Source organism: Mus musculus, chromosome 9 (genome assembly GCF_000001635.26).
Source record: "Mus musculus strain C57BL/6J chromosome 9, GRCm38.p6 C57BL/6J".
NCBI classification, from domain to species: Eukaryota; Metazoa; Chordata; class Mammalia; order Rodentia; family Muridae; genus Mus; species Mus musculus.
Window position 1 is genome coordinate 59,289,723 of NC_000075.6, and position 27,897 is coordinate 59,317,619.

General features: G+C 44.6%; 1 protein-coding gene across 2 annotated transcripts; it reads left to right on the forward strand.

Annotated features, from left to right (window-relative positions):
- Positions 1-1,849: 1,849 nt before the first annotated feature.
- Positions 1,850-26,478, forward strand: Adpgk (ADP-dependent glucokinase). Of its 2 annotated transcripts, none has more exons than NM_028121.2 (7): positions 1,850-2,144; positions 7,804-8,029; positions 13,767-13,829; positions 20,506-20,626; positions 23,318-23,514; positions 24,031-24,129; positions 25,009-26,478. In NM_028121.2, exons 1-7 carry the CDS (start codon positions 1,912-1,914, stop codon positions 25,558-25,560), a joined length of 1,491 nt encoding a protein of 496 aa, NP_082397.1. In that variant the 5' UTR covers positions 1,850-1,911; the 3' UTR covers positions 25,561-26,478. The 2 variants fall into 2 exon arrangements, with proteins under 2 accessions (NP_082397.1, NP_001346211.1); NM_001359282.1 differs by having other exon boundaries at positions 25,012-26,478.
- The last annotated feature ends 1,419 nt before the right edge of the window (positions 26,479-27,897 follow it).

Sequence of the window (27,897 nt, forward strand, 5' to 3'; positions counted from 1 at the left end):
GAAGAGGCCCAGATCATCCCCCCAAAACTACCCGACGAGATCCAGCTTGCTAGCACAGGCCACAGAGTCACCCACACCACAGCTGTACTTTTACATGAGAAATAAACTTAGATTTAACTTGCTCCAGCTCTTGCTAGTTAGCCTCTAAGACTAAACAACAAAAGGTTTTGCAAGCCTGGAAAGACTCAGCAACAGCTTTGCAAGGGATCTCCACACTGATGGGGAGTCGTCCCCTCATCTTCCCAGATGAGTGTGTTCTTATAGTTCAGCTGCCTCCGCTCCTCCCAAAACTGATCTTGGGAATTTATATTTAATGGGCTTTAGCCAACCTTCAAACACATGTGACTTTGCCAGTCCACCTCCCAAATCAATTAATCACAGACACCTGGTACTGGTTCTCAGTAAACAGAGGCAAAAAATGCTTCTGTTTACAGACACTCTGTAAAGTGTCTGTCTAGAAGGTATAAGACCTTCCCTTCCTCCCTGAGCACCAGACACAGAGATACACATTTGTAATTCCAGGAGCTAGAGGGAAGAGGATCAGAAGTTCAAAGTTGGGGCTGGAGAGATAGCTCAGCGGTTAAGAACGCTGACTGCTCCGGGGGTCTGAGCGAGAAGAAAAAAGTGTCTGGGGACAGCTACAGTGTACTTACATATAATAAATTAATAAATCTTTTTAAAAAAAGTTCAAAGTCACCCTTGACAACGCAGTGAACTTGAGGCTAGTCTGGGCTAGTAACCAGTCTCTGGCCAGTTAACAGCTGAGAGCCATAACAGAAACACTTTGGATACTGGGGGTGGGGGTGGGAGATAACGTCCAAGATCAAAGCCAGGGAAACACATTTCTATTAACAAGTTCAAAAATTATAGACAGAGTAGAAAATTGGTCAGGAGCTAGCAGAACTAGCAAAATAGAAATAGGCCAGGCTAGATGAGGCTGAGAATGAACTGGACATCAAGCCTAGCTTTCCTGCCTCTTAACCTACCCTCTCACATAGAACCGTCACATCAAAGGAGGAAGGGCTGGATTTCTGTAGTATCACCCGGAACAACTAAACCAGGATTTAAAAACTCGAGTCTATAGTCCTTCCATACTGTACACATGATTGTATCCCTTTGCGGCTTACTCTGGGGTTGTTCAAAGGAACACCACCTCCGAAAGGGTTATCTAAGGGGTCTGAGTGTTAAATCTGATCTCTAGATTGAACAAGATCGCTTCAGTCTTAGCGGAAGCCTTTGACTAGCTGAAAATCTCAAGAGGTGGACTCCCCGTGCCCAGCACCACTAGGGTCTGAGCAGATTCCTCTCGCGGGAAGCCCTTCCCATCGTCGTGCACCCTCCGCCTCGCCACTGCACCAGACTTAGAAAGGAACCGGCCTAGTAAAACCATGGAGGTCAAACACTGGCGGAGGGACGGATTAAGAGACAACAGCGTGGCTCGTTGTCAATGGGAGACCGACTACTCTAATCGCGAGGTTTGCTGCTTCTTCGTTATCTGCATGTCTTATCTTACTAGGGAAGTAAAAGTATTCTCTCGCCCCCACCCCGGACACACACACACTCTATCTCAGGCTATCAGTGAATATCGGGAAGACGTGTACGGATTGGGAACCACACTACTGCCTTTGTTCATCCAAGGACAGAATCGCACAACAGCGTCGCCCAGCGCCAGCGCCAAGACTTAAACAGAGCGAACCCCCAACGCCAGCCCTGTCGTCGTCCCGCCTCCAGCCCACCCATAGCTCCACCCATAACTGGGGCTGCAGTTCCGTCGTAGCTCCGCCCATCGGGAGGAAGAGCCTGTGGCGCGCGGGTGTGACGTTACGCACGTCTACGTCAGCACGCGCCCAGCTGGGAGGAGGCGCGAGCCGAGAAAGGATCCTGTAGCCACCGGTGCGGCGGTGTGTGCACATGGCGCTGTGGCGCGGCTCTGCGTGCGCCGGCTTCCTGGCGCTGGCCGTGGGCTGCGTGTTCCTGCTGGAGCCGGAGCTGCCGGGCACGGCGCTGCGCTCGCTCTGGAGCTCCCTGAGGCTGGGACCCGCGCCAGTGCCCGTGGGACCTCTGTCCCCGGAGAGCCGGCTGGCAGCCGCTTGGGACGCCCTCATCGCGCAGCCCGCCCGGCGCTGGCGCCGCGTGGCTGTGGGGTGAGTGCCTGCGGGGCCTGCCTGCGGCTCTGGGCCTCCCCGGGAAGTGCGCGCGCTCCGGGGTCCGCCCGGGACTCGGTGGTGTCTGGGTTGCCCTCTGGGCGAAAGTGTCGGACGCGTGAGACGAGCCTTTTTCCGTCATCGCTGCAGGGATAGTCAGCATATTTCCACCCGGTTGGCCCTGCTCCCTGTAAAAGCAGCTCTCATAGCTTCTTAGAAATTCAACTCAGCCTGTCACTTGTAATTTTTGAGGTTACTCTGTTGTCTGTCTTCCAGCCCTTTTTTGCCGACTGTTCTCAGGTGGCCACGATGGTTTTCCTATTTTTTTAGCACTCTTCCTAACGTACTTAAAGCTAAATGCTTCTGTCTCTAGCTGTTGACTTTACGTCATCCGGTCTGAAGACCACTCTACTAAGACTGCTCATTTTCATATTCAACATTTTTTGTTAAGGATTCCTTACCAGAACTCTGCGCCTTTCGCGTTTAGCACGCCCTTCTCGAAACTACCTTCTTCCCCATACTAAGTGATAGTTCATATTTTTAAGGTTCTCTCAAATCACAGTATCTCCTTTCTTTGTGAAACTCACAGAAATGTATCCAATTTTTTTTACACTAACCTTAGTCCCTCTTCCAGTTAGGCTTGGCTTTCTTGTCTTGTCAAGGGCACTATGCATCAGCGAGTTTTTTAGTATGTTTTTCTTTAGGTTAGAGTTGGTTTTTTTTTTTTTTTTTTAAATGTTGCTTCTGTTGTTCCTTTTTGAACTACAGCCTCCTTGGCTGGTCTGGAACGTAAGTAGATCATTAGAACATAGATCATTATCTGATCTGTTTGCTTCCTTTTTCTTTCTTTCTCTTGTCTTTTTAGTTTAGTTTTATTTTTAAATTATTCTTCTTTAAGACAGGGCTTCTCTGTGTAGTCCAGGCTCTCCTGGAACTCACTCTGTAGACCAGGCTGACCTCGAACTCTAAGGACCAGCTGCTTCTGCCTCCCTGGTGCTGGGCTTAAAGACCTGGCTTTATCAGGTTCTTGATCATCTTTCTTGGAGCTATGTCAGGTGTGTGCTGGGCTCTGAGGGCATATGTATGGAAGAAGTCAGGTCTGTGCTGCATTTTTTTGGAAGCAGCTTGAGCAGCTACAACAGAATAACTCACACTAGTTGCTTAGAACAACATAAACTTTCTGTGACTGGAGACCGATAGTTCCAGATCAAGGTGCCAGGGTGATTTCTAAGGAAGCTGATGCTGGGGGTGCCTTTCTTCTTTCTTCCTACCTTGGAGCCAGTCAGCTTCTCGTGCTCTCACATGCCTTTTACTGTATAGTTCTCCAGAGTGATGTCTTTTTCTCTTATATGGACACCATTCCTGTTGGATTAGGGGCCACCTACTTAACCTTAATTGCTCCCTGAAAGACCCTAAGTCCAGATACAGTCACAGTGGGGATTGGCGTTTGTCTTAGTTACTTTTCTATTGCCATAACAAAACTACAGCTAAAGCAACTTGTAGAAGAAAGAGTTTATTGGGGGCTTACAGTTTTGGAGGATGAGTCCATGACCATCATGACAGGGAACGTGACGGCAGGCATGATACTGGAGCAGTAGCTGAGAGTGTATATCCTTATTCAAAAGTAGGAGTAGCGTAGCTAACTGGAAAGGGCGTGGGCTTTTGAAACTTCAAAGCCCACCCCCACTGAAACTTCTTCCAAGAAGGCTACACCTAATCCTTCACAAACAGTTACACGAACTGGGGAGAAAACATTCGAATAGATGAACCAATAGGGAGCATCCTCATTGAAACCACCACAGGGTTCCCATGCAAGAGTTTGAGGTGAGGTAGGGGAGATACATTGTCTATAGCAGTTGTGAAAAGTGCTGTCCGTGTTCAGCTACCAATAAGAGCAAGGCAGTCAGCTATTCCAATGAATGACTCATTCCTCTCAGGATGGGGCAGTAGAAAAAGCTCCAAGAAGATGATGTTCCATTTTCTATTTATGTAGTAATAAATCACCCCAACACTTAGTGATGCAGAACAGTCATATTTCATGATCTAAGTTATGATTGAGTTCAGCTGAGCAGTGGTAGCTTGGAGTTGTATGTAGTAGGATGGCGGCTGGGACTAGATGTATCATTAAGATTGATCAAGGCTGGGACGCCCACTGAGGATTTCCACCTACAGGAAGTGTCTTCTAGCTGTTCATTTCTCACAGCAGAGACTAAGCTAGGAGAGTGTCCAAAGAGAGCAGATATTTGCCTTATGTTTCTTGATTTAACCATAGGATCAGATTTCCCAGAGTCTAGTTTACCAGGTTTTACTGAGAGGGCACATGGATCACTCCTTGGTGGAAGGAATATCAAAATTACATGATAACAAGACCATGTAGATGGGACACCTTGTTGAGACTATCATAGGAACTATTTTCCATAGTTAACTTGTATGGTAGAAATAGAGGGAACAAAAAGGTTTCTTCAGGTCAAGGGACCAGATACATCTACTGAAGAACTGAATATGGGGAAGTTTACAGTTTGGCCAGAGTCCATGATAAAGAAATAATGCAGAGTCAAGTGTGGTGCACGCCTGCAGTTCCAGCTCTTGAAGCTGAGGCAGGAATGTAAATGTGTATGGTTTTCCTCCTGGCCCCAAGCTCCCAAAATAATGACTCTGAGACTCAAAATTTATTTATGAACACCTTGGCCATAAGCTTTGGTTTATTCTCCAACTAGCTCATAAATTAATATCCTGTTCTAATCTAAGTTCTGCCACAAAGCTGGTTACCTCTCTTCAGCTCTAACAATTCTGTTCTCCATGATTCTTGGCAAATCTTCCAAACCTGCCTCCATCCCCCAAACCCTTTCTCCCTATCAGTTGTCCTACCTTCTGCAAATCTGCCTCCATTCCTCAAACCCTTTCTCTCCACCAGTTGTCCTACCTTCTGTTCTACCTTTCCCTATAGGCCATAGGCTTGTTTACTGACAAGCGATGCATCCTTACAGTACACGTTATATTCTCTCTTCACAGGAAGAGTGTAGGATTGGGGCCATCCTGGAATACAGTAGCAAGACAGTGAGAATGAGATTGCTAAGAGGGAATCTTTGAAGGTCTTTTGATTCAGTTAGTAATGGAAAAGAGCTGTGAAGATTTGTGAACAGGCAAATGCCACTAAGTTTCTTGTTGAGAATATCTGATAATGGAAAAGTAGATTTTTGAGCAGCCATTTTAACCTGTTCTAACTTCTCGGCATCTTTTGAAGGGTAAAGGCATGGGGTGGGGAGAACAAATGTACCAGAATTTAATTTTGGAGTGACAGTGGATTATAGTTTGACACACTGATTCATTTCTCACTCAAAACACAAAATTTGGTGTAATCAGTAAGGCAGGCTGTGTCTGGACACCCTGACTCTCTCTGGTAGAGAGAAATTTGTAGGACTCCGGTAAAAGGGCGGGAAGAAGCAAACCATTGGCAGTGGTACTGGAGGGTAGGCAGGCAGGGCAGTTAAGGGAAGCAGGCCCTCCATGTGAGGAGGAGCAACTTTATGAAGCAGGTGGTTCCACGTATTACCAGCACCACAGATGTTAAGTGTCTCAGAAATATTGGTTCCCTGTGGTCACACAGCCATGGTGTTGGAAGTACAACGTAAGACTGGTCTTTCCCACTTCTGCATTCACGTTCAGCCCCCAGAATTACCATAGTTTAGGGACAGAGAGCAGATGGTAAAGGCAGTTACTCTAGCTAGACTTGAGTGGATGGAACTACATGTTCTTGTGGGATTTCAGATGAAATGGCTTCCGAGAATGAGGCTGGAGTTAGGATCAGGCTAGATGTTTTTGAGATGTCAGTGCTTCAGTGGACCACACCTTGGCTTTCTAGGAGTGTAACTCCTCCCTGCTTCTGAATTGGAGCCTGGTACCTATTGCTTCTTATAGGATAAAATGAAGCCCTCACATTCACAACGATTCTGTTTGCCCTGAGCATTGTTCTCTTCCTCCGAGTTCTCCACTCTAGATCACCATTCATGTTGTGTCCTAAGACAAGGTTCTTTCACCCACGGTTTTGCTTTCTGTGCCCCATGCCCAGAATTTAGTATCAGATGAATCTACCTTTGAATTAAGCTGCTCCAGTCAGGCTTTTGGAACGTTAGTCTGTACTGTAGCTTTTCTCAGCTGGAGCCATGATGACTAGTTACTAATTACTGATCTCAATTAGTTTTCTGACTTTGTGTTCCTTATCTGAAGATGTCTTCCCAACTTCAGTGCCTCAGAAAGAGGCACCATCCAGGGCATAGCTTCCCCAGCCCTTGAGTCTCTTCCGCCGGACATCTTGTAATTACGATTAGTTCTTGTCATATGTGAGGAAGAGAAAGTGCTAATGCTAGAAGGAACCTTAGGGAACATTTTGCAGGGGATGCAATGGGGTAAGTGATGAGAAAGTGTTCTCTTCTTTGAGGTGCTTCAGGTTAGGAGGAAGAACTCTGCTTCCATCCAAGTCTGCAGTAGACCAGTAAGCTAGGGGCTTCCAGTGCTTTTTCTGACCCCGCAGGAAGATGCTTGCTATCTAACCTGTCTGTTCCGTGGTTGTTCCTGTGTGTGTGTGTGTGTGTGTGTGTGTGTGTGTGTGTGTGTGTTCTCCATATTATACATTACACAGCCATTTATACTTTTTGAAATTCTACTCTCCTGTCAAGGCACATAATTTGTACTGTACTCTGTTAGTTTCTTTCCTTCCGTTTCCTCTTCACAGTGAAGATTAGACAGTGTGCCTGTTGATGTTGAATGTTGCTGTTAGGTTCAGAGGAAGAGTCTTTCACTGATAACAGGATGTGACAAGTACACATGGATAATTACTCTGGTATCTGCCCATAAGTAGATGGCACTAACATTTTTTTCTGTAAATTTTAGGTGTGTGTGTGTGTGTGTTGAGGGTCCTGGAATTATAGGCATGAGCCAACACATCTGGTGGGTTTTTTTGTTTTGTTTTGTTTTGTTTTTAAATTTTGAAACAAGAACTTGCTATGTTGATGAGGCTTTATAACTTCATACAATCAAGCCCGTGATGGTGTACTGGTTTCTCACCAGCCATTTGAAGTGCACAGACTAGTTCTGTGAACACCTGTCAAGTACCAAGCTGATACAAGGCCACAGGCATGCCCAAATCTTCAAAGCCACACTCACTCAGTTTCAAGATGCAGCTTCAGCTCAGAGGTTTTAGTAGTTAGTTCATTCTGACCAATGTCCTTTCTTGTCTTTGGAGGGAAAGTATCTTTTGACAAGAACTTTATTTTGTACCTTAAAACATACATTAATTTATTAAGTCTTTACTGTAAGTTACCTTATACTGTTGCCATTTTATAGACAAGGAAACAGATTCAGAGATTAAAGTGACTTGCATCCAAACTACATAACTCCAGCTTTTCATAAATTCATTTTTGTTACTATTGATATTGTTGTTCTGAGTTTGTAACTGACAAGAAAAGTTTGCCAGACTCTTGAAACGAGTTCCAGATAAAATTATTCTTTAGCTATATGGTGTTTGCTTTGTTGCTCTGGTGTCAAACCTATGCCAGCTATTTGCTGTGTGAGTGCAGTTCTTCCAAGCTAGTCTCTATAGCTAAAACCAGAGTTGCTGCCCCTGTATTTCAGCTTCCTTTTATCTTTTCTATTCTTCTAGAGTCAACGCCTGTGTGGATGTGGTAATCTCTGGCGTGAAACTCCTGCAGGCCCTCGGCCTCAGTCCTGGGAGTGGAAAAGATCATGCTATTCTACACTCGAGAAGTGATCTGGAAGAAGCCTTCCTCTACTTCATGGGGAAGGGAGCCGCTGCTGAGCGCTTCTTCAGTGATAAAGAGACCTTTCATGACATTGCCCAGGCTGCATCTGAGTTTCCAGGAGCTCAGGTCTGTCCCACTCACCAGTGATACAAACTATGTTAAGAGTGCAGTGGGTAAGTGGGTGGGGGAGAGCCATTTTACAGAGTTCTTAGAAGTAGCTTTCTCTTCCCGTATACATTGAGATGGTGATCCAATTCTGTGGGGTTTATCCTTTTTGTAAAATTTTGTGTTGGGCATGTCATTAATTTTACTGTTTTTACTCAGATTTCTGTTCTGTATTTCTTGACCTGGTCATCGCATGAGTACTATTTTAACCTGTATGCACTTTTCTGTGTCTATGCCTTAGATACTTCATATACCTTCTGTATATTTTACAAAAAGAAAATGTACAGATGACCAGTAAAAATGAAAAGACAGCGAATGTTCTGCCCACACCTACAATTCCAGCACCTTATTGGGGAGACCAAAGGTTACCACAGGTTCAAGGCTAGCCTGATCCACATAGGGAGTTCCCAGACTCTATTAGTCCCCCAATAACCTGCTGCCCCCCTTTTTGTTGCCAGGCTAAAGATTGGAAGCATCTCTGCTCTTGGTTTAAGTATATATTAACAGTATTGGTTTGGTTTGGTTTGGTTTGAGACAGTTTTTCTGTGTAATAGCCCTGGCTGTCCTAGAACTTGCTTTGTAGACCAGGCTGATCTTGAACTCTCAGAGACCTGTCCGCCTCTGCTTTGCCAACATGCCAGGCTGTTTGCAGTAATCTTAGTATGGCTGAGTCCTATCTAAGTTGGAGAAAAAAGGTAAACCCACAGAGGTCTAGATCAAAATCCCCGTGGGAGGGGGTTGGGAGTATCCCCACCTCTGTTCTGTTTGTCCAGATCGGGGTGTTTCAAGGGGGTGAGGCTCCTGACGTTTTAGAGTAGCTAATGCTCTGTGAGAAAGGCTGTCTGTCCTATGTGTTACAGAATTATTAGCAGTCTTTTGCTTTGGGCCACTGAGTGCAAGGCTCTGTTCCCTACTTGTGATGGCCAAAATATCTTAGACACTCCTGTGTTTCCTATGGGGAAGAGGATGGTAGCAAAACCTCTGTGTTTGATGTCTGCTGCCTAGATTGGTAGTTCTTATGGGAAGGTGGGAGGCAATGGGAGCTGCTAAAGAAATTCTCTTGCTGCTCTAAGGTCCTGTTCAGTCTGAAGAAGCCTAGAGTTTACCTTTCTAGCAAGTTTCTTGGTTTAACACTATTAGATTGAAGACCTTGTTTTGAGAACCACTTGTCTATAGAGCAGAACATACTAGACGGGAACTTTAGTGGTCCCTAACTCACCTGTAATTATAAACAAAAGCCTGGATCCTGCATGGTAGACCCACAACATGTGGTAGAAAAGTCAGTACTAGAGTTGGAGACCCAACCGTAGCTCTTCCTTTTATACAAAAGAAAGGTCTTACAGAAATTAGAGCCTGTAGTTCAGCTTGTGTAAAAGGAATTAAAAATTCTCTCTAGCCCATATAAAAGACATACAAACCAGGTATTTTATTAACAAGCTGGAAGCCTAGATTGAACAAATTTCGGAGCTATTCTAACTTACACCCCAGCCATATGTTCCTTGTTACTCGCTGTTTGGCCACATGCTCACGGTCTCTCTTCTTTCATGGGAGCTTCCTCCTCTCTGTCTCCTTTCTTTACCTGGAACCCCCAGCCAGATAACTGGAACCCGCCTACTTCTATCTACCACCCAATCACAGACTTTAGCCTTTTATTGACCAATTTAGGTGGGGAGCAAGGCTACACAGCTATTTGGTGTATGTGAGGATCTCGGGCATGGGGGCAGCCAGGCCTTGGGGGCCAGGACTTAGCATTTGAATACATAGCAGCACCAGGTCAAACCCCTAGAAGCTAAGGAAGTTGTTAAGACATTTTAGATTAGTACCAGTCCCAGGCAAACCTTGGTGACCACTTTTACTTTGATGACTTTTGAGATTTAAATCTCTTTTGTCCTTTGGTATGGCCAGCTTGAATATTAGAAATGGGCCAGATATTATCCAGTCCAGTTTCTAAAGGGGACAGTAATTTGTCATCCTGACAGCTAAGCTCAGCAGCAAGACAACTAAGGAGAGGACCTTAGTTGTGGTATAGTAAGTCTGTCAGTCTGTATGATCCTGGTACTTAAACTAGTTTGCTTTATGTCTCTTCTGTTTTGATAGAGGTAGGGAGAATCCTATAGAATGGTTTTTCTAAACATTGTAAAAATGTCTTGCTTACTTTCTTCTGATGCCTCAGTTTGGCACTGTTTGAGATTACTATCATTTGTAAGGCTGGTTGCCTGATAACCAACAGATAAGCCAACCTGTGAAGAAGGCCCTGTGTCCGTTTTGTGCATATCCTAACATTTCCCCCACGTTTCTTAGTAAAACCCTCTATTCATTCTAGTTAAGGAAAAGAGTACATTTACATGTGGGCCAAATTTAAGCTACATATCACAGAAAGTTGTAAATTGTTATGAAGAAAGCTAACCCTGTCCTGCCTAAACAAGAAATTGATTGGCCCAGAGTGTAGGATGAGAGTGGCAGCCAGCATCTAGAATAAAGTAAGTTGTTTAGTCTTTGCATGGGTTAAGGACAGGAAGGTGGAGTGTTGCTCAGGGGAGCGTCTCAGGCTTCTGAACCTTCAGAATAGAGCAGCAACTGTCCTGACTGTTGCTTGGGTTTCCAAGGCACCCAGATCCATGCTTAGCATCATGGAGTACAGATGGAATTGTCTGCCTTCTAGATGAGAACTGCAGCGTGGGGAGAGCAGGAGTTGCTCTATGGTGTTTTCAAGCCATCAGTGTGTTGCTTTCATCCTTTCTCAAAACTCATTTACTTAGAAATATTCTAAGAACAAAGTGATCACTGCCCTGAGGAGCCAGTTGTGCCCCAGATATTTATCACCCAAGAGTTGGAGCCGTTAGAGGCTGTTGAGGTTGGATGGAAAGAGATCTATAATCCTGCCAGGGAAGACCATTTTGGAAGCTAAGATGTCAATAGGGAAAGGGAGCAGGGACAGAATCACACATTGTTGGAAAGGATTCAGAGCCATACCCAATATAGAAGGGAGGGTGTCCTAGTCAAAGGCCCAGGAACTGAGAAGAAGGCTCACTGGGAGAGCTGCAAGCAAGGGTGAAAGGTCAGGACATGGGAGAGTATGGGTGGAAGAGAAAGCATGGGCTGAAAGCGAGAGAGGCTCTGAACACCCTCTTACGCCTCATGAACAGTGAGTGTCTGCCCTCGCTCAGTGATGCTGCTGCTAGTCTCACCTGTGTCCGTTCACACACTGGCACTTTTTGTCCTTTATTACACAGCCCTCTTTGTTGGCATTTCCTCCTTCAGATCATTCAATCCTTGTTGTAAATCTTCTGTGGATCTGACAGTGGGAAACAGGCAGCATAGCAACATGTATTGCTGTCTAGTCCTAAAGTGAGTGACAGGTAAAGAATACAAAGAGATGGTGAGATTCATTATTGATAATGCACATCTTTTATTGATAAGGTAATTTGTAAACTGGAAAGCCTAAGAGCAGTTTGTACTTTATGCAATTATATATACTTACCATAGAAGCTGAAATTAGCCTGGATTGTTGGAGAAACTAGTATCATTTAATTAAATGCTCATAGCTGGAATTTATTGGAATCAAGCAAAATAAAGGTTACTTGTATTATGGACATTGAGTTAAAATACATTCTTTTAAAGTTACATTGTAAGTTGATTATGATTACTATAATCAACTAGGCATGTTGGTTTGTGCCTGTAATCTCAGCACTTTGGGATGCAATGCAGGAGGATTGGTAGGATTGGTATGAATTTGCTTATTTATTTAGGTTTTTTTTTTTTTAATATATGTGAGCACACTGTCATTGTCTTCAGACACACCAGAAGAGAACATTGAGCCCCATTACAGGTTGTTGTGAGTCGCCATGTGGTTGTTGAGAATTGAATTTATTTAGCACCTGTGGAAGAGCTCTTAACCGCTAAGCCATCTCTCTAGCCCTGCTATGAATTTAAAGCCAACCTAAGCTACATTGCAAAACCCTGTGTCAACCACTTCTCTACGCCCAAGCCCCCACAAAAAGAAGTTACCCTTTAGAGCCCAGAATGATGATGCATGCTCCTAATCCCAGCACTCAATAGGCAGAGGAATTAACAAATTAAACAATAAAAAACACCTAGTTGTATTTTAGGACTGAGGATGCAGCTAAAAGCATTTGCCTAGCATTCCTAGGCCCTAAGCTCGAACCCAGCACCTAGAAAAGAATATGTTCATGTATTGAATGGTGTTGAGGAGAATGGCATAGTGTGTGGTCGGGTCATACTTTTTGTGTTTTCTGTTGTCTGTTTTAGCTGCCTGGAAGCTCAGGGCCAAACTTTATCTATCTCAAACAGCTATACTAATTTTCATATTTATTTTCTTCACCCTTCTTTTTTATTTTCTTCACCTTTCTTTATTATCCCTTGTCTGTTTGTTTTGTTTTGTTTTGTTTTGCTCTGAGATGAGGTCTCTGTGTAGCCCTGGCTGTCCTAGAGCTTGCTTTGCAGAACTGGCTGTCCTTGAACTCTGCTTCTGCTCTTTGAATGCTTGGTTAAAAGACCACTAAGCCTGGCTTTGTTTCTGTTTTGCCAGGCTGCGTGTCTGCCTCACTGCTGGGGAGCCCTGAGTGCTGCCGCTTGCTGCTCAGGGGGGGCAGAAGGAAGTCCGTAATGGGGGGTGGGGGGGTCCTCAGTCTGTGTTTTCTGGAGGTGGGAAACAGCAGAGTCCTGTGTACCCAGGTGCTGCTGGCCTTCCAATGGGAGTTGGGAGCAAGGGTCCTTGGTCCACACTTTCCTTAAATATGCCCACTTACCAAGCAGAAAGGGGAAGGCAGAGCCCAGGACGGGGGTGGAACACAGTCTTGATGACCAAGAATATGGAGGGGCAAGAAGAGAGAAGGCTTTCTCCAGGAGATTTAAGCGAGGCTCTTTACAAAGAAGGCCTGAAGCTACACCATCCCCCCACCTCCAATGACTGAGAGACAGTCCTTGCTTGTTCCAACTGCTTTATTTGATGGTGGATGTGAATACATGCATACGCCTCAGGGTGAACCAGGGATTAAATACATTTTGCTGGAAAGAATGCCCAGGAAGGTGTCCTGTCTAGACACCTCATTAGCGTGGAGAACTCTAGGTTTTTATGCTACAGTACTGATTGCTGTGGTCCACAGTGGGGTGTGGTTGTTCCGAGCAGGTAGAGATCATTTCTACGCTCACTCAGCCTGAACAGCTCTTATCAAGTCACCTCAGAGCATTTTGATTAAACTAATCTGGTGGTAGACACCTGTGATCTCTGCCCATGGGAAGTAGAGACAGGAGGATCATAAGTTTAGGGTTATACTCAGCTACACAGTGAGCTTGAGGCTGGTCTGAGCTACGCGAAACTCTGTCTCAAAAAGCCAGGAAAAAAAAAAGAAAAATCAAAATATTTTAGTGGGGGGCTTTAGATGGCTCAGCAGTTAAGAGCACTGACACCTCTTTCAGAGGACCAGGGTGTAGTTCCCAGCAGCATATGGAGGCTCACAGTTCCGGTGGATCCAGTGCCCTCCTCTGGCTTCCTCAAGTACTGCAAACATGTGATGCGCACAGACTCATACATGGGCAAGACACCCATAAACGTAAAGTAAATCTCAAACTAAAGTAAAAAAAAAATGGGATAGAAATGGGCTATATTTTTACCCTAAGAAATGATTAAACTTGGGTTGTACACTTTGAATGCTGATAACCTTGAACTGTCTTACAGCATTATGTAGGAGGAAATGCTGCTTTAATTGGACAGAGGTTTGCTGCCAACACAGACTTAAAGGTAAGTCTCATTTTCAAATTAAAACATCTTTCAACTTTTGTTTTCTTAATGTTCAGAGCAAGAGTGGGTCTTGGTTCCTTAATTCAGTCTGTGGGTCACCTGGGCATCTGTTTAGAAAGCAATATTGTGTTAGTGAATGATAATAGTAAATAACTAAGGCTGTTTGGGTATTTACCATATGTAGATTGATTCGTCAGCAGTCTTGTGATGCTAGTTAATTCTGCTATTGATGGGACTGTCTTTGCTTTCTACATAAGAAAATGAAGACCTAGAGACATTCACACTAATACAAACTGGAACTCAGATTTCACCTAAGCAGGTTAGCAGAACTATAATGGAAACACTACACTTTGGAGTGACTACCTATACTGTTCTCTCAGGAATTCAGTTTAACTTGCCCAGTATGGACTAAGTATTTCCCAAGAACTACCAAGATTACGAACTTGATTCTACAGAGGTAGTGATAAAGAGCTAACACAAACATACTTCTTATATAGCTGGGCATTGTGTGGAGTGCTATACACAGAAACAGAGACATACAGACATTCATTTAATCCTCATAGTGCCTGCAAGGGCAGTCCTCCTTTTACTGTCCCCCTTGGATATAGAAAAGTGAGGTGCACAGAAGTCCAACAGTTCAAGGTTACGTTGTCTAGTGTTACCTAGACCTATGATTTGAACCCATGTAAGTCTAGCTTTAGAACTGTACTTTGTTTCTTAGAAGGAGACCTGGGAAGTCTAGTAAAGGCCAAGTTAGTGCAGTGGTGAAAGTGAAGTCAGGTGGCAGAAGAGAGGAGTGCCTTTTAAAAAGATGAAAAGATGTGGTGCTTACCTGGCATATGCAAAGCTGTGGGTGTGATCTTTTAGCACCGCAAAAAGTCAGTGTGTGTGTGTGTGTGTGTGTGTGTGTGTGTGTGTGTGTGTGTGTGATATGCACATGTGCAACTAGGGCTCTTAACCACCTGAGCCATCTCTCCAATACATCTCTTTTAAAAAGAAATGTTAGTTTGTCTTTTCTTAAACACTGATGCTCCTTTCAAAAAAATCATTAATTTATTCATTCATTTATTTTTGTAACAGGGTTTCTCTGTAGCTTTGGCTGTCTTGGAACTCACTCTGTAGACCAGGCTTGAACTCAGAGATCTACAGCTTCTGCCTCCTTTGCATCCCTGAGATAAACTATGTGTTCATGATGCATTAGTTTTTTGTAAGTTAGGTTCCATTTACTGAAATTTTGTTTAAAATGTTTACATCACTTTCTGTGGGGACAGTGATTTGTGTTTTTCTTACAATGTCTTATTTTGCTATGAGTATAATAATGGCATTGTGTAGTAGAATTAATTGAGATATATTTCCTCTTCCCTGTTTTGTATGCCTGGTTTGGTTTGTTTTTTTTTTGATTCCATAGACAGGACACGTACATGCACCTCATGCAGCCATTCACTCTGGAGGTCAGAGAGCGAGTCCTCCGAGCTAGAGATCTGCCTTTTTTTTTTTTTTTTTTTTTTTTTTTTGGTTTTTTTGAGACAGGGTTTCTCTATGTAGCCCTGGCTGTCCTGGAACTCACTTTGTAGACCAGGCTGGCCTCGAACTCAGAAATCCACCTGCCTCTGCCTCCCAAGTGCTGGGATTAAAGGAATGCACCACCACTGCCCAGCTCTACATGTCATTCTTTTACTAGTTTCTATTTTTGTCCCATTCTGTTGGCATTCCTGGTGACTAGCCCAGCAGAATAAAAATCTCTTTCTTCATCTTGCTACTTATTGCTACTGTTTGATAAGCCACAGGTTTCTTCTTTATATATACCTGGTCCTTTGGTGAGTGGCCATTAGAAGAATGCAAAGAACTATAAGGTGTTTTTTCCTGGGCTGTTCTGTCTGTGTCTAAGATTTTAGGAACAAGTAGAGCTAGCCATGCCCTCTGCCAGTTCCTGTCTTGGTCTATTTCCTCTTTAATCAGCTTTGAATAACATCTACTATTAACTCTGATATTGATGCTCAATTCTTTTCTTTTTCTCTTCTTTTCCTTTCTTTCCTTTTCCTTTTCTTTCCTTCCTTCCTTCCTTTCTTTCTTTCCCTCCTTTCCTTTCCTTTTTCTTTCCCTTTTTCCCTTTTTTCCCCTCCCTCCCTCCCTCCCTCCCTCCCTCCCTCCCTCCCTCCCTCCCTCTCTCTCTCTTTCTTTCTTTCTTTCTTTCTTGTTATTCGAGATAGGGTTTCTATGTGTAGCCCTGGCTATCCTGGAACTCACTCTGTAGACCAGGCTGGCTTTGAACTCAGAAATCCGCCTGCCTCTGCCTCCAGAGTGCTGGGATTAAAGGCGTGCACCACCATGCCTGGCTTTTGATACTCAATTCTTAAAATTGCCAGAGTCATCTCTAACTGTTCTCCAGCTGTATTAGTATGGTAGATATCCTTTTCTATCCTTGTGTTTATAGCCTATTTGCATATTCATATTTAATATGGTTTTTGTAGATGATATATAGTGGGACTTGCTTTTTTATCCAATTTCATAATCTCCGCCTTTAGGTGGGTATGGTGGTTTGTATGAAATGGCCCCTATAGGCTCATGAATGCAAATGCTTACTTAACAGGGATGGAACTGTTTGGGAAAGGACTAGGAGGTGTGGCCTTGTAGGAACAATAGTGGCCTTGTTGGAGGAAGTGTATCACTAGGAGTGGGCTTTGAGGTTTTAAAAAGTCTCTCTGCTGCTGCCTTTGCATCAGGATGTAAAACTCTCAGCTACTGCTCTAGCATGGTGAAGGAGGAGAAGAACAGCAACTAACTCTAAAACTATAAGCCCCAGTTAAATACTTTATAAGAGAGTTGCTTTGGTCTTGCATGGTGTCTCCTCACAGCGATAGAATAACAGCTGAGACAGTGAGGTATTTAGGTTATCTGCATCTAATACTGTTGCATATAGAGTTAGATTTAAATCTGACATCCTGCATTTGTTTCTTTTGCCCTACTTTTTAATCTTGTTTTCTGTTTGTCCCACCTAATTTTACCTTCTTTGACTTCCTAGCTATGATTTTTAGTTTTGGTATGGTATTTCAGCAGTTTCTTTAAAATTTATATTGAACTTTTTTTTTTAATGTGTATGGATGTTTTGCTTGCATGTATGTCTATACATCACATATGTGCAATGCCCATGGAAGCGAGAAGGGGGTGTCATTTCTCCTGAAACTGGAGTTGCGGATGGTTGATGTAGGTGATGAGAATTGGACCCAGGTCTTCTGGAGGAGCATTCAGTGCTCCTGACCACCCTGTCATCTCTCCAGCCTTACATTGATTATCTTTAGTTTATCACAGTCATGTGATAAATAGGGAAACAAGCAAATCTGTTTCCAGCAGACATGGGACCACCAACAGACCAAAGCAAGGAACCCAGTCAAATCCAGCCTGAAGAACAATGAGTTCAGTAGTGTTGCTTTTAAGAGTGTGGGAGAGACGTTAATTAGAGGAACATGGAGCTGATACACCAACAAGGAAACACACACACACCATCTTTCTCCTAGTGAGCATTAACTGCCTTTTGGAGAGGGGGAGAATAGAACCTTGTGAGTTTGGGGCCTAATGAATCTCTCTTCCCTAATGAAGGCCTTTAATGGGCACAGTATTTGTATAGGTGATCACAGCTACTTAGAATTCAAGAGGACAATGACAATGTATCCCTGGAAAACAGCATTTCACAGTTTATTACAACCATGGGTTAGAACTAATAAGAATAAAATGACAGATTCCTGGGAAGGAGCTGATAAGCCACCCTCAGAAGACCTTTACAGGAGATGGGCTGGAAGTCGAGAGCAGCTGCATTAGGAGAGAGCTTGCATCTCATGATGGGGTATGCAGGGGACTGGAAGAGCCTTCAGAGCTCTCAGAATTGGAAATTTCTGACTAACTCTCGGCTTTTGGGGGGCTGTGGCAGGAAGCTCCAGACTATGTGACTTAGTCTAGCCTAGAAATGAGTTACAGGTAAGACTATAACTTTTCTCATAGTTACAGGAGCGGGGGCTGGGATTGCTTTTTCTGCTGAGCCCTGAGTGTTCATCAGTCTCAACAGGAGCCTTTGAGGTCTCTGTTCCCTCAGAGTGACTATATCTTAAAGTGCACACCAATTCTCCAACATACGTCCTATAAGAACTTTAAAATGTTGAAACCCTCTTCCCTTAATGCTACATTCTGTAGGCCAGCCACAAAAGGATTTTAAATATACCAGATTTTAATAATTGCCTCCTTTAAAAAAATTTTTTCCACATTTTGTTTATATATGTAAAATATATTTTGTTTGGAGATAGGATCTCACTGTGTAGCCCAGGCTGGCCTAGAACTCATTATGTAGACCAGGCTGGTCTTGAACTCAGATTCATGTGCCTCTGGGATTAAAGGCATGCACTACCATGCCCAGTTTTTATATATATATACATATTTTTTTATATATATTAATTCTGTGTTTGTGTGCATGTGCCACAGCATGCACATGCACTTATGGAGATCAGGGGACAAGTTGTGGAAGTTATGTCACTGCCTTATCTGTGTTACAGCTGTTATAAATCTTCCACTGTGCTGTTTGTGTCTTTCCTTCGTCTTCCTCTTTTCAGCAGCTACATCTCAGAGTTCCCATGTTCGTTGCTCTTTGTTCATGTTCTCAGTCCATATGTCCACCTCCTCTCATAATTGTTCCCCTGAAGGACTTCCTTTTATTAATAACATTTCCTTTGATGCAGGTCTGCTAGTGAGTCATATATTTTTCCAGATTTTGAACATCTGGAAGTCTTTTGTGGTAAGATGTTCTTGTAGGGCTCAACAGGTTCATTTGTGTTTTATATGGATCACTGTACTCTGCCTAATGTCCGAGTGCTTTGAAATTGTCATTTCCTACATTTGGCCTACTTTTTGTTGTTTTAGGCATGTGGTTCTCACTATCTCAGAAGTGAAATCTAGGCAAGAGTTAGGGGGAGGCAGTAAAGTGGCAGGACCAAGAGTTCTCAGAACTGACTGGAGACATCCACATCAAAGTGGAAAGCAGAGGGGGAGGTGTGGTTCTTACTCAGAAGCTTTGTCTCTCTGTACAAATCAGCATACAAATTAGTGCTCATTTGCCACTGAAGATGGCTTTGAGGTGTCTAAGTAGGGTGTGTCAATCCCTAGAAAGGTAGTGATTTCTAGGGATTTTTTTTCAAAATGCTCCTTTATGTTTTGAGTCTGTTAGTTTGGTCTTGAGGAGTGTACTGGCTAGTTTTGTGTCAACTTGACACAGCTGGAGTTATCACAGAAAAAGGAGCTTCAGTTGGGGAAGTGCCTCCATGAGATCCAGCTGTGAGGCATTTTCTCAATTAGTGATCAAGGGGGAAGGGCCCCTTGTGGTTGGGACCATCTCTGGGCTGGTTGTCTTGGGTTGTATAAGAAAGCAGGCTGAGCAAGCCAGGGGAAGCAAGCCAGTAAGTAACATCCCTCCATGGCCTCTGCATCAGCTTCTGCTTCCTGACCTGCTTGAGTTCCAGTCCTGACTTCCTTTGGTGATGAACAGCAATGTGGAAGTGTAAGCTGAATAAACCCTTTCCTCCCCAGCTTGCTTCTTGGTCATGATGTTTGTGCAGGAATAGAAACCCTGACTAAGACAAGAGGTGTGACAGAAACTTCACTGGACTGTGGTTCAGCCAGGATAGAAAGGGGCTTCTAGAGATAACAGTCAGGAGGAAGCCCAGGTTCAGGCTGAAGACAAAGTGTTTAGAAAAGCATGCTCCCTCAGCTTGAAAGGCTATGTGGTCATGTAACAGTTTACCATAGTGAGAATGCAGTCTCACAGATGAATTCACTGGCCACTGACATCTGATGAAAAGAAATGGTCCTCTTTTCCTATACTGTAAAGATTCCAAACAAATATTTTTATTTGGCAGCTTTGGGCAAACACTCCCATGTCTTTTTGCCTAAAAACACAAGGGGGGTTTTAAAATGACTATGTAGGAACTGCACAAAGTATGTGTTCTTGCCATCCCAGTCACCTAGGAGGCTGAGGCAGGCAGATGGTGAGTTTGAGGCCAGCCTGGACTATATAGCTAGCCTACCACCTCAGGAAAACAAACATGCCCATCCCACTCCTGATAACGTGTGTGTCTCTGTGTGTGTGTTTGTGTGTCTGTCATGGCTGTCATATAATAAAATACTATAAACAGTGTTAAAACAAAGAATTACTTTCTCAAAGTTTTGGAGGCTTGAAGGTCCAAAATGAAAGTTTCATGAAGACGTTAAGGTCCCTTTTTTGACTATCATTAGGTTCTCCATCCTCTAAGACCTTATATAATCATTGTCCCCATAAAGGCTCTAGTTCCAACAGCATCACACCAGGGTTAGGCCTTCAGTGTCTGAACTTGAGGGAGACACATTCACTCTGTAACTGAGTGTGGGCCACTGAAATTGCATAGATACTGAACAACTAGGACTTTGTCATTCCAAAAAACTAGGTACATTGTGGTCATACTCTTAGATACCTGTGCTCTGGTGATGAAGAGTTCCTGTGCTACAAACCTCCAAATCAAGAGAAGATTCAGTTGGATTCTGATACCTTGCTAAAGTGAATAGAATTGGCTCAAACACACCCTGCTGGTTACTGTGTAGATTCTATGGGTTGGGAACTGATCTCCTGGGAGACTGACTTGATGTTACTTCTTATCTCTAGGTTCTTCTTTGTGGTCCAATTGGCCCAAAACTGCATGAACTTCTTGATGACAATGTGTTTGTTCCACCAGAGTCACTGCAGGAAGAGGATGAGTTCCACCTTATTTTAGAGTACCTGGCAGGTAAGGAAGATGAGGATGTGAGTGGAAGGAGTTCCTGAGTCCTGGTGGGAGGATTGATAAAGGTCTGCAGTGCATGGTGTGACTGTGTTAGAAGTCCCTGTCAATTAGCAGGCTCCTGTTTGGGTTCCCATACCAAAGATTTTCCAGCCCACTGGTGTAAGGAGCCGACAGTAGCCACTGTCTCCCTGTAGGGTGATAGGCTAACAGCATTGCAGGCAGTGCTTCCATCTGTAGAAAGCACTGGCATGAACCGAGGGAAAGAGGCTGCAGGAGAGATCTGTCACGATTAAAAATGAAAATGTTATAATAAAGTTTTCCTTTATTACCAAGAGCTAAGAAGCGCAGCAAATGTTTGCTCAGCTCTCCTGAATTCTGTCTGGGATGTTTCAGGCGCAGCCCTTCCAGGCTGCTGGCGATTGATGGCAGACCTCTGGCAGACTTTCAGAGGAGCGCTTGCTTTTTTCCTGGAGGTGAAATGTAGCATTATGTATGCTTGTTCCTCTTACATAATATTCCAGTGGTAGTGAGGCCAAAGTAACCCATCCCAGTGGATTTTATGTTATAAGAATCTGTCTGAGTCCTGGACAAATGTTTAATACCTGTGTTTCACATCATTTGTGTTAAAGGACTGGGCATCCACCCAGCAGTGGGTGTCCTTTGGCAGTACTTAGTGCTCTTTAGTGAATCACTTCCAAGTCAGACAGTGACTCTCACCTAGAGTAATTAACTGTTACGTGAGGAACAATATATGCTTCTTGAAAAGTACCCCTATCTCCAAGAACGCAGAAGGAATTAGTTGTTTCCAGATTCTCTCTGATTCACACTAGAACCATCTGGGGATTGTAGAGGGCAGATCTAAAATTAGAAGCAGAATGTTTTAGTAAGAATGGACATTTAATAATATCCAGGCTTTGAGTTGCTGAGTTCAGTTTCCCAAATAGGAAGTAGGTAAGTGAAGATGAGCCTGGGAGTGGATTTAAAGCTTGTGATGTGAGCTGCTGCAGGACCACTGCCTGGAAGTTCTGGAGAGCTGAGGTGTGTGTCTGGGGCTTGTTCCTGCTACTTCTGTAGGCACCCAGGCCTCCTGCATGCTTTGTGGTTAATTTCTTATGGTGACTTGGGAGTTGAGAGGGAACCGTGCCAGAGCTCTGACTCTGTTGTGGTAGGGAGCCCATTCAACTTTCTCGAAAACCTTTTCTGTCCTTGGCTTGATCCATTTCACTTTTGGATGCCTAATTATTTTCTTGGACAAAGCAGCAGGCCTTTGTTAACCTCATGTGAAGCAGCACTACCGCAGGCTCCAGGAAGAGACAGTCTGATGGCAGTAGCCCTCGGGGCAACTTCAACTACAGTAGTTCCTGGCTTCTCTGAAGCTTAGATTGGTAAATTCCAAGAGCATCCATCAACTTTAGGTTTTTGTTTTTTTTTTTTTTCATTTTCTTCTCCTCTCTCACCAGAGCACCCCAGAAAAGCTCTCTGTCAGCTTTGATCTGGGAATCAAGGGAGTCACCACAGAGGTTTCACTGAGTTGATAAATTGAGAGAAGAAATTAATACAGAGTTTTGTGAGGAAAGGCAGCTAGCTGTTATTACAGGCTGAGCTCCATCATCTCAGGCTGTTCCACTAGTCCTGTGTCTTGTGGAAGTTGCAATTCTCTACATTCTCTCTTGTTTACTTTGCCTTGCTGTTCCCTGAAGAACTCACTCAGTTGCTCGTGAGACCTGTGTGGTTCTTTCCCCCAGGCTAAGCTGGGTGGCGCTTCCTGGCTCTGTGGATGGAGAGTGTGTTTTTACCATTGTGCAGCCTTGATTGCAGGGCTGCTGGGTTGTTTGTCCTCATAGTCGTTTAGGTCTTCTGTCTGTTTTCTTATTCCCTTGTTCTTTTCTCATTCATTCCTGTGGCTGTGTGGCAGATGCATCATGAAGTAGTGGGGTGTGATGAGGGAAGCACAGGCCTGCCCTCAGCTCAGTGCCTACCTGACAGGTCAATGTGGATCTGTGCCAGGTCCTACAGTAGAGCACATAAGTGGCCCTGCCAAGGAAGTAATGATACCTTCTTGGGGGTTGGGTAGGAGAAAGACAAATTTAGGGAGGAAATAGCACTTTAATTTGTCAGGGAACAGTCACTACTCCAAAGCAATTCTGCATAGAAATGATTAGAACAGCTAAATAGTCTTAGATCCACAAGCTCAGAAATCTCCAGGGACTCCAAGAAGGGGTGCAGTCAGCTAGGCTCAGGTTTTCAGCCTATTTAGCTTCCCACTCTGAAAAGTACTCAGGGTGTGGCTCTTGGGAGAACAGCCTGGCCTATCTGTTGGATATGCTGGTATGTTCTTGTGTGCTGGTATGGGGCAGTCATATGCTCTGTACTTATGACCCATGCTTGAGTTCAGCAGACAGCAGGGTGTTCTTGGAACTTAAGGGAAGCTAATGACCTTAAAAGACACAAGGCTCAAACTATGTTTTTGTTTCTTTATTAGAGTTGGGTTTAGGATTTGATTTGTTTTTTATCTACTGCAGTTCTGCCCTGGCTGCAGCACCCTGCTGACCTTGTATCACTGTAGGGGTCTGCTCGGACACAGACCAGCCTGCTCAGAGCCAAAGCTCCTGTGAGGCACCTGCAAGTTCCCTGCAGTTGGGAGACTGAAAGCCTCTTCCTTTTCTTCCTATTGTGTTGACTGGGCTTTTCTAGGGGAGGAGTGGGGCCCGTTTAAAGCTCCCCATGCCAACCGCTTCATCTTCTCTCACGACCTCTCCAACGGGGCCATGAATATGCTGGAGGTGTTTGTGTCTAGCCTGGAGGAGTTCCAGCCTGACCTGGTGGTCCTTTCTGGATTGCACATGATGGAGGGACAAAGCAAGGAGCTCCAGAGGAAGAGGCTCTTGGAGGTAATAGCTCTGCTACAGACTTACAGGTCTCAAGCTGGTGTTTCCCTTCAGGCTCCTGCCACCGAGCCTCTAGCTGATGCTGCCTAGTCTTAGGCTCTGCTTCATCAAGGTAGCAGCAGTAGGGCAATTGAGGACATCTTGCCTGAGCTTCTGTGTCCTGTGCTTAACTGAGTGTAGCTGCAAGCTGCAGGGTTTGTAGCTATGTTTTGTGTTTTCTGTACCATCTCACTTCACACCAGCTACACCGTGCTTTCTGCAGGTCTGTATACATTGGGGCCAACTGCTCACTTTAGGTCCCAGGAATAGGAGACAACATAAACATACAGGGACAGTTCTGTGTCTTCTGGTAGCTCCCTACAGAGTAGTTTTTCTATTGGGATGAACAGCTATTGGCCTTAGAGGTGGGGACCCACACTGCTAATTCCTGAGGATGCAAAGGGTGTTTTGAGTACATCTGGGCTGCTTGCTTTCTCCTGCCTGACTTCTGTCCTAATAACACTGCTGTCCTCCTTATAGGTTGTGACCGCCATTTCTGACATCCCCACTGGTATTCCAGTTCACCTAGAGCTGGCCAGTATGACCAACAGGGAGCTCATGAGCAGTATTGTGCATCAGGTAACCATATGGGCCATTCACAGGCCGCCTCTGGTCCGGGGCCTCAAAAAGAAGTTGTTTTCTCCTATAGGCTCTGACAGGTCCACTAACTGACATGTGGGTGATATGTCACTCAGATCTGAGTATAGGGGAGCTATAATGGATCCAAAGGATAATGTCTCCTACTGGGTTAGGACTATGGCATGCATATATACATATATATGAATGATAGGCCTAAGTGAGCCATGTTTTTTCCCTTGGAGCAAGGATGTTAAAATGAGTGTTGGTTTTTTGTTTTGTTTTGTTTTTGTTTTTTTTTCAAATTCCAGAGACAAAAACTAAAAGCCTAACTCAGTTGCTTTCAATTAAACACAAATGTCGGGTGAGCATGACTTCCTAGTGCTGGGTATCCTAGATCACCTCCCTTTAGGGAGGGTTTGGGTAAGTCCCAGTGAGCCAGGCCTAAACAGGCTTTTCACTCCTGGCTGGCATGTCATTCGCTTTATGAGCTTAGTTAATACATGAAGCTATACCCAGAAAGTGTAAAAGATGTAGGGTGAGAGTGCCCTCCGGAATCTTACCAGTCTTGTGTGAAGCTCCAGTGCTGTTCTGTGCGTGGGTAAGAAAACACGGACACCCTTGAGCCCTCTGTGGTAGGTCTGTGTGCAGAGGCAAAAGGCACAGGGAAGAGCCTCCACAGTGGCTCGTCTTCTGCCCTTTTACAGTGACATATAACAAGACTAGGAGGTCTGGAGGGTGTTAAGCAACTCTGCAGTTAGAGATTTAATACCTGAAACTGGTTTCAGAGACGCCCGCCCGCCCTGTAGTCACTGGCTGTCCCTGATGCTCAAGGAGCTAAGTTGTGTCCACCAAAACGAGACCTGTGGTTATTTCTGTTAGCAGGTCTTTCCCACGGTGGCTTCTCTTGGGCTGAATGAACAGGAGCTGCTGTTTCTCAGCCAGTCGGCATCTGGACCCCATGCTTCTCTCTCCTCCTGGGATGGTGTTCCTGATGTGGGCATGGTCAGTGACATCCTCTTCTGGATCTTGAAAGAACATGGAAGGAGTGAAAACAGAGCCTCGGATCTCACCAGGATCCATTTCCACACGCTGGTCTACCACATTCTGGCAACTGTGGACGGACACTGGGCCAACCAGCTCGCAGCCGTAGCTGCGGGAGCTCGTGTAGCTGGGACACAAGCCTGTGCCACAGAAACCATAGACACCAACCGAGTGTCTCTAAGAGCACCTCAGGAGTTTACGACATCCCATTTGGAATCCGGTTCCAGGATTGTATTGAACCCAGATAAGCCAGTGGTGGAGTGGCACAGGGAGGGAATAACTTTCCACTTCACACCTGTGTTGGTGTGTAAAGACCCCGTTCGAACTGTAGGCCTTGGTGATGCCATTTCCGCTGAAGGCCTCTTCTATTCAGAAGCACGCCCTGATTAGACACGTTGTGTGAGGAATGAAAGTCACCCATCTTAAGAATTCCAGCAAGAACATAGCTTGGGAACTAGGCTTGTGAGTGTCAGAACAGTTCCTAGATCAAATTGGAATAGAGCCAAAGAAATCACAGCAGATTAAACTGTACAGATACATTCCAGCCTGTTGGCAACATAAAAACACTTCAGGTATAATTGAAACTCAGCTGTCTACTAATGAGACTGGATTTTTGTTTTTTATGTTGTGCTACAAAGGTTAAAACCTCTTTCTGAATCCCCAGTTGATGTACCATGACTCTGGAGAGCTCATCCAGCCACAGAAAGTACTCCCCCCCCCCCCCCCAAGCCTGGTCACTCATGAAACCTGGCCAAGGCAGTCATGACAGCTTATGCTCCTGGCAGAATCAACTTGTCCATTCAGTGTTACAGTGACAATATTTGCTGTGTGTACCTTCTCAGCCTCCTGCTCTCAGACATAGGTCAGAGCCACAGGAGAGAACAAAACAGTCTTGTGCTTTATGGTCTCAGACTGGAAACCCCTGGGAGAGCTATGAGCCACCTGACCATTCTGCACTTGCTTGGAAGCACCATGCCTTCCTGCCCCGGCGTCATGGACTGGGGCTGGCTGAGAAAAGGCCCCACAGCTTGTTCTCAGCCTCAGCGCTGAGCTCCGGCAGTGCTTTCTGCAGCACAAGACTGCTACTCGTTCCTTTTGAGCCTTGAAGAGATGTGTTTTATAACTGGAAAGTGCTTCTATATAGAACACATCATGTATTTTGTGTTTTTGTTTTGACACATCCATTAAAGAGTTTGACCTCTTAAAAGCCCCAGGATCATGAATAAATGCGTCATGTATATTTATTTTTTAATAAATCAAGATTTCTGTGTGCTTTTAAAAATATTAAAATAATTTACATTTCCAGGATCCTAAGTCTAATTGATTTTGTTCTCAACCCCTCTCCCACTTGCATGTCACTTGGCTGCTGAGACATCTGTTCTTTGGTCCCTGCCATTGGGCTAGGCATTCCCTCGAGCTAGGCTGTCAAGCTTAAGGTCTACCTTGAAGTTAGAGCACAGCCATTTCAAAGAGCCAAAATCTTTCTAGTCCAAAGTACAAGATGTCTGCCCAGGACAAGGGCCAGGCACACCAGCCTTGGCAGCTGCTCTTGGAATGGCAGATCCCTGATTTGGGTAAGAAGGAAAGTCTTACACTTTCAAAGAAAACTGATGCCTATAGAGTTACGCGTCTTGAAAGTGAAAGCAAAACTCATTATTATGGATAATGTTGGCTGCTGCTTAATCCTCTGCCTCTAAGGAAAGTCAGTTAAAATTAGTTTTGTATGAGGTCTGAGTCTGAGGCCAACTTGGTCAACAGAGGCCAGTCAGGTCTACACAGACCCCCATCTCAAAAAATTGCCCATTTTTCCTTTTTGGACGGTCTCACCCACATGCTGAGCTCACAGGTGTGCATTGCCGGAAAGCTGAAGTGAGGTGACTTTCTTAAAGACAAGGTTTTATATAACTCTGTTCTTTGTTCAACTCCTGCCTAGACTGTAGACTCGATACTGCCCAAGTGTTCCTGGAAATGCCAGGGAAGACTAGGGTGAGAAGTGTGGTGGGCAACGACCTAGGCTAGTAGCCTTCAAATTTGCTTTGCCTTGAGTATCAGAGGGCGAGCTTTTGCATGGAGCTCCAGACCCAGCACCTCCGTGTGTGTTAACAGATGGGCTTGTTGTAATAGGTGCTAGATCCAGGAGACTGGGGAATGCATACTGCAGTCACGAGGGCCCCATACAAGTTCAGATCCCAGCACCTTGTTGCATGAAATATATAATCAAGCACCTATGCTATCGTACCAGTTTCCCCGCCCTCACCTGCTTACAGACTGCAGTCTACAGCACCTATGTTGTCAAACATAAAAAAAAAAGGGGGGGGGGTTGTTTTCTAATAATGGTAAGTCAATTTTGTGATGTATATTAGATGTAGTAACTGTATTGTAGAGAATGAGTGCACGCAGACTTGACCAAGCAGTCACCTGTCTGCAGAATGCCTGTGAACGGGGCTGGGCTGAGTGAAGAGGTGGATGGAGCTGAACAGATGGGGCTGGGCTCTTCAGCCCTAGACTGTGGACAGCATTTGACTAAGGATTAATAAGACACAAAGGATGTGAAAATCCCCTAGCTAGTAACAGATTTCCTAGAAACTACACTGTCTGTCGCACTTAATCTGGGAAAAGCTGCAGCCTGCTCCACCACTAAGAGGAGGTAGGATGCAGCCAAAAGCAAGCAACCCTTCTCACATTCAGTCTGCATTGTTTCTCTTGCTGTGGGGTCTGAGAGTGGTA

Bases quoted from the DNA above. Each gene is read 5' to 3' on its own strand.
- Adpgk (NM_028121.2), top strand. From the start codon at position 1,912: ATGGCGCTGTGGCGCGGCTCTGCGTGCGCCGGCTTCCTGGCGCTGGCC. The intron at 2,145-7,803 runs GTGAGTGCCTGC...CTATTCTTCTAG, and splicing joins TGGCGCCGCGTGGCTGTGGG to AGTCAACGCCTGTGTGGATG. The intron at 24,130-25,008 runs GTAACCATATGG...TATTTCTGTTAG, and splicing joins TGAGCAGTATTGTGCATCAG to CAGGTCTTTCCCACGGTGGC.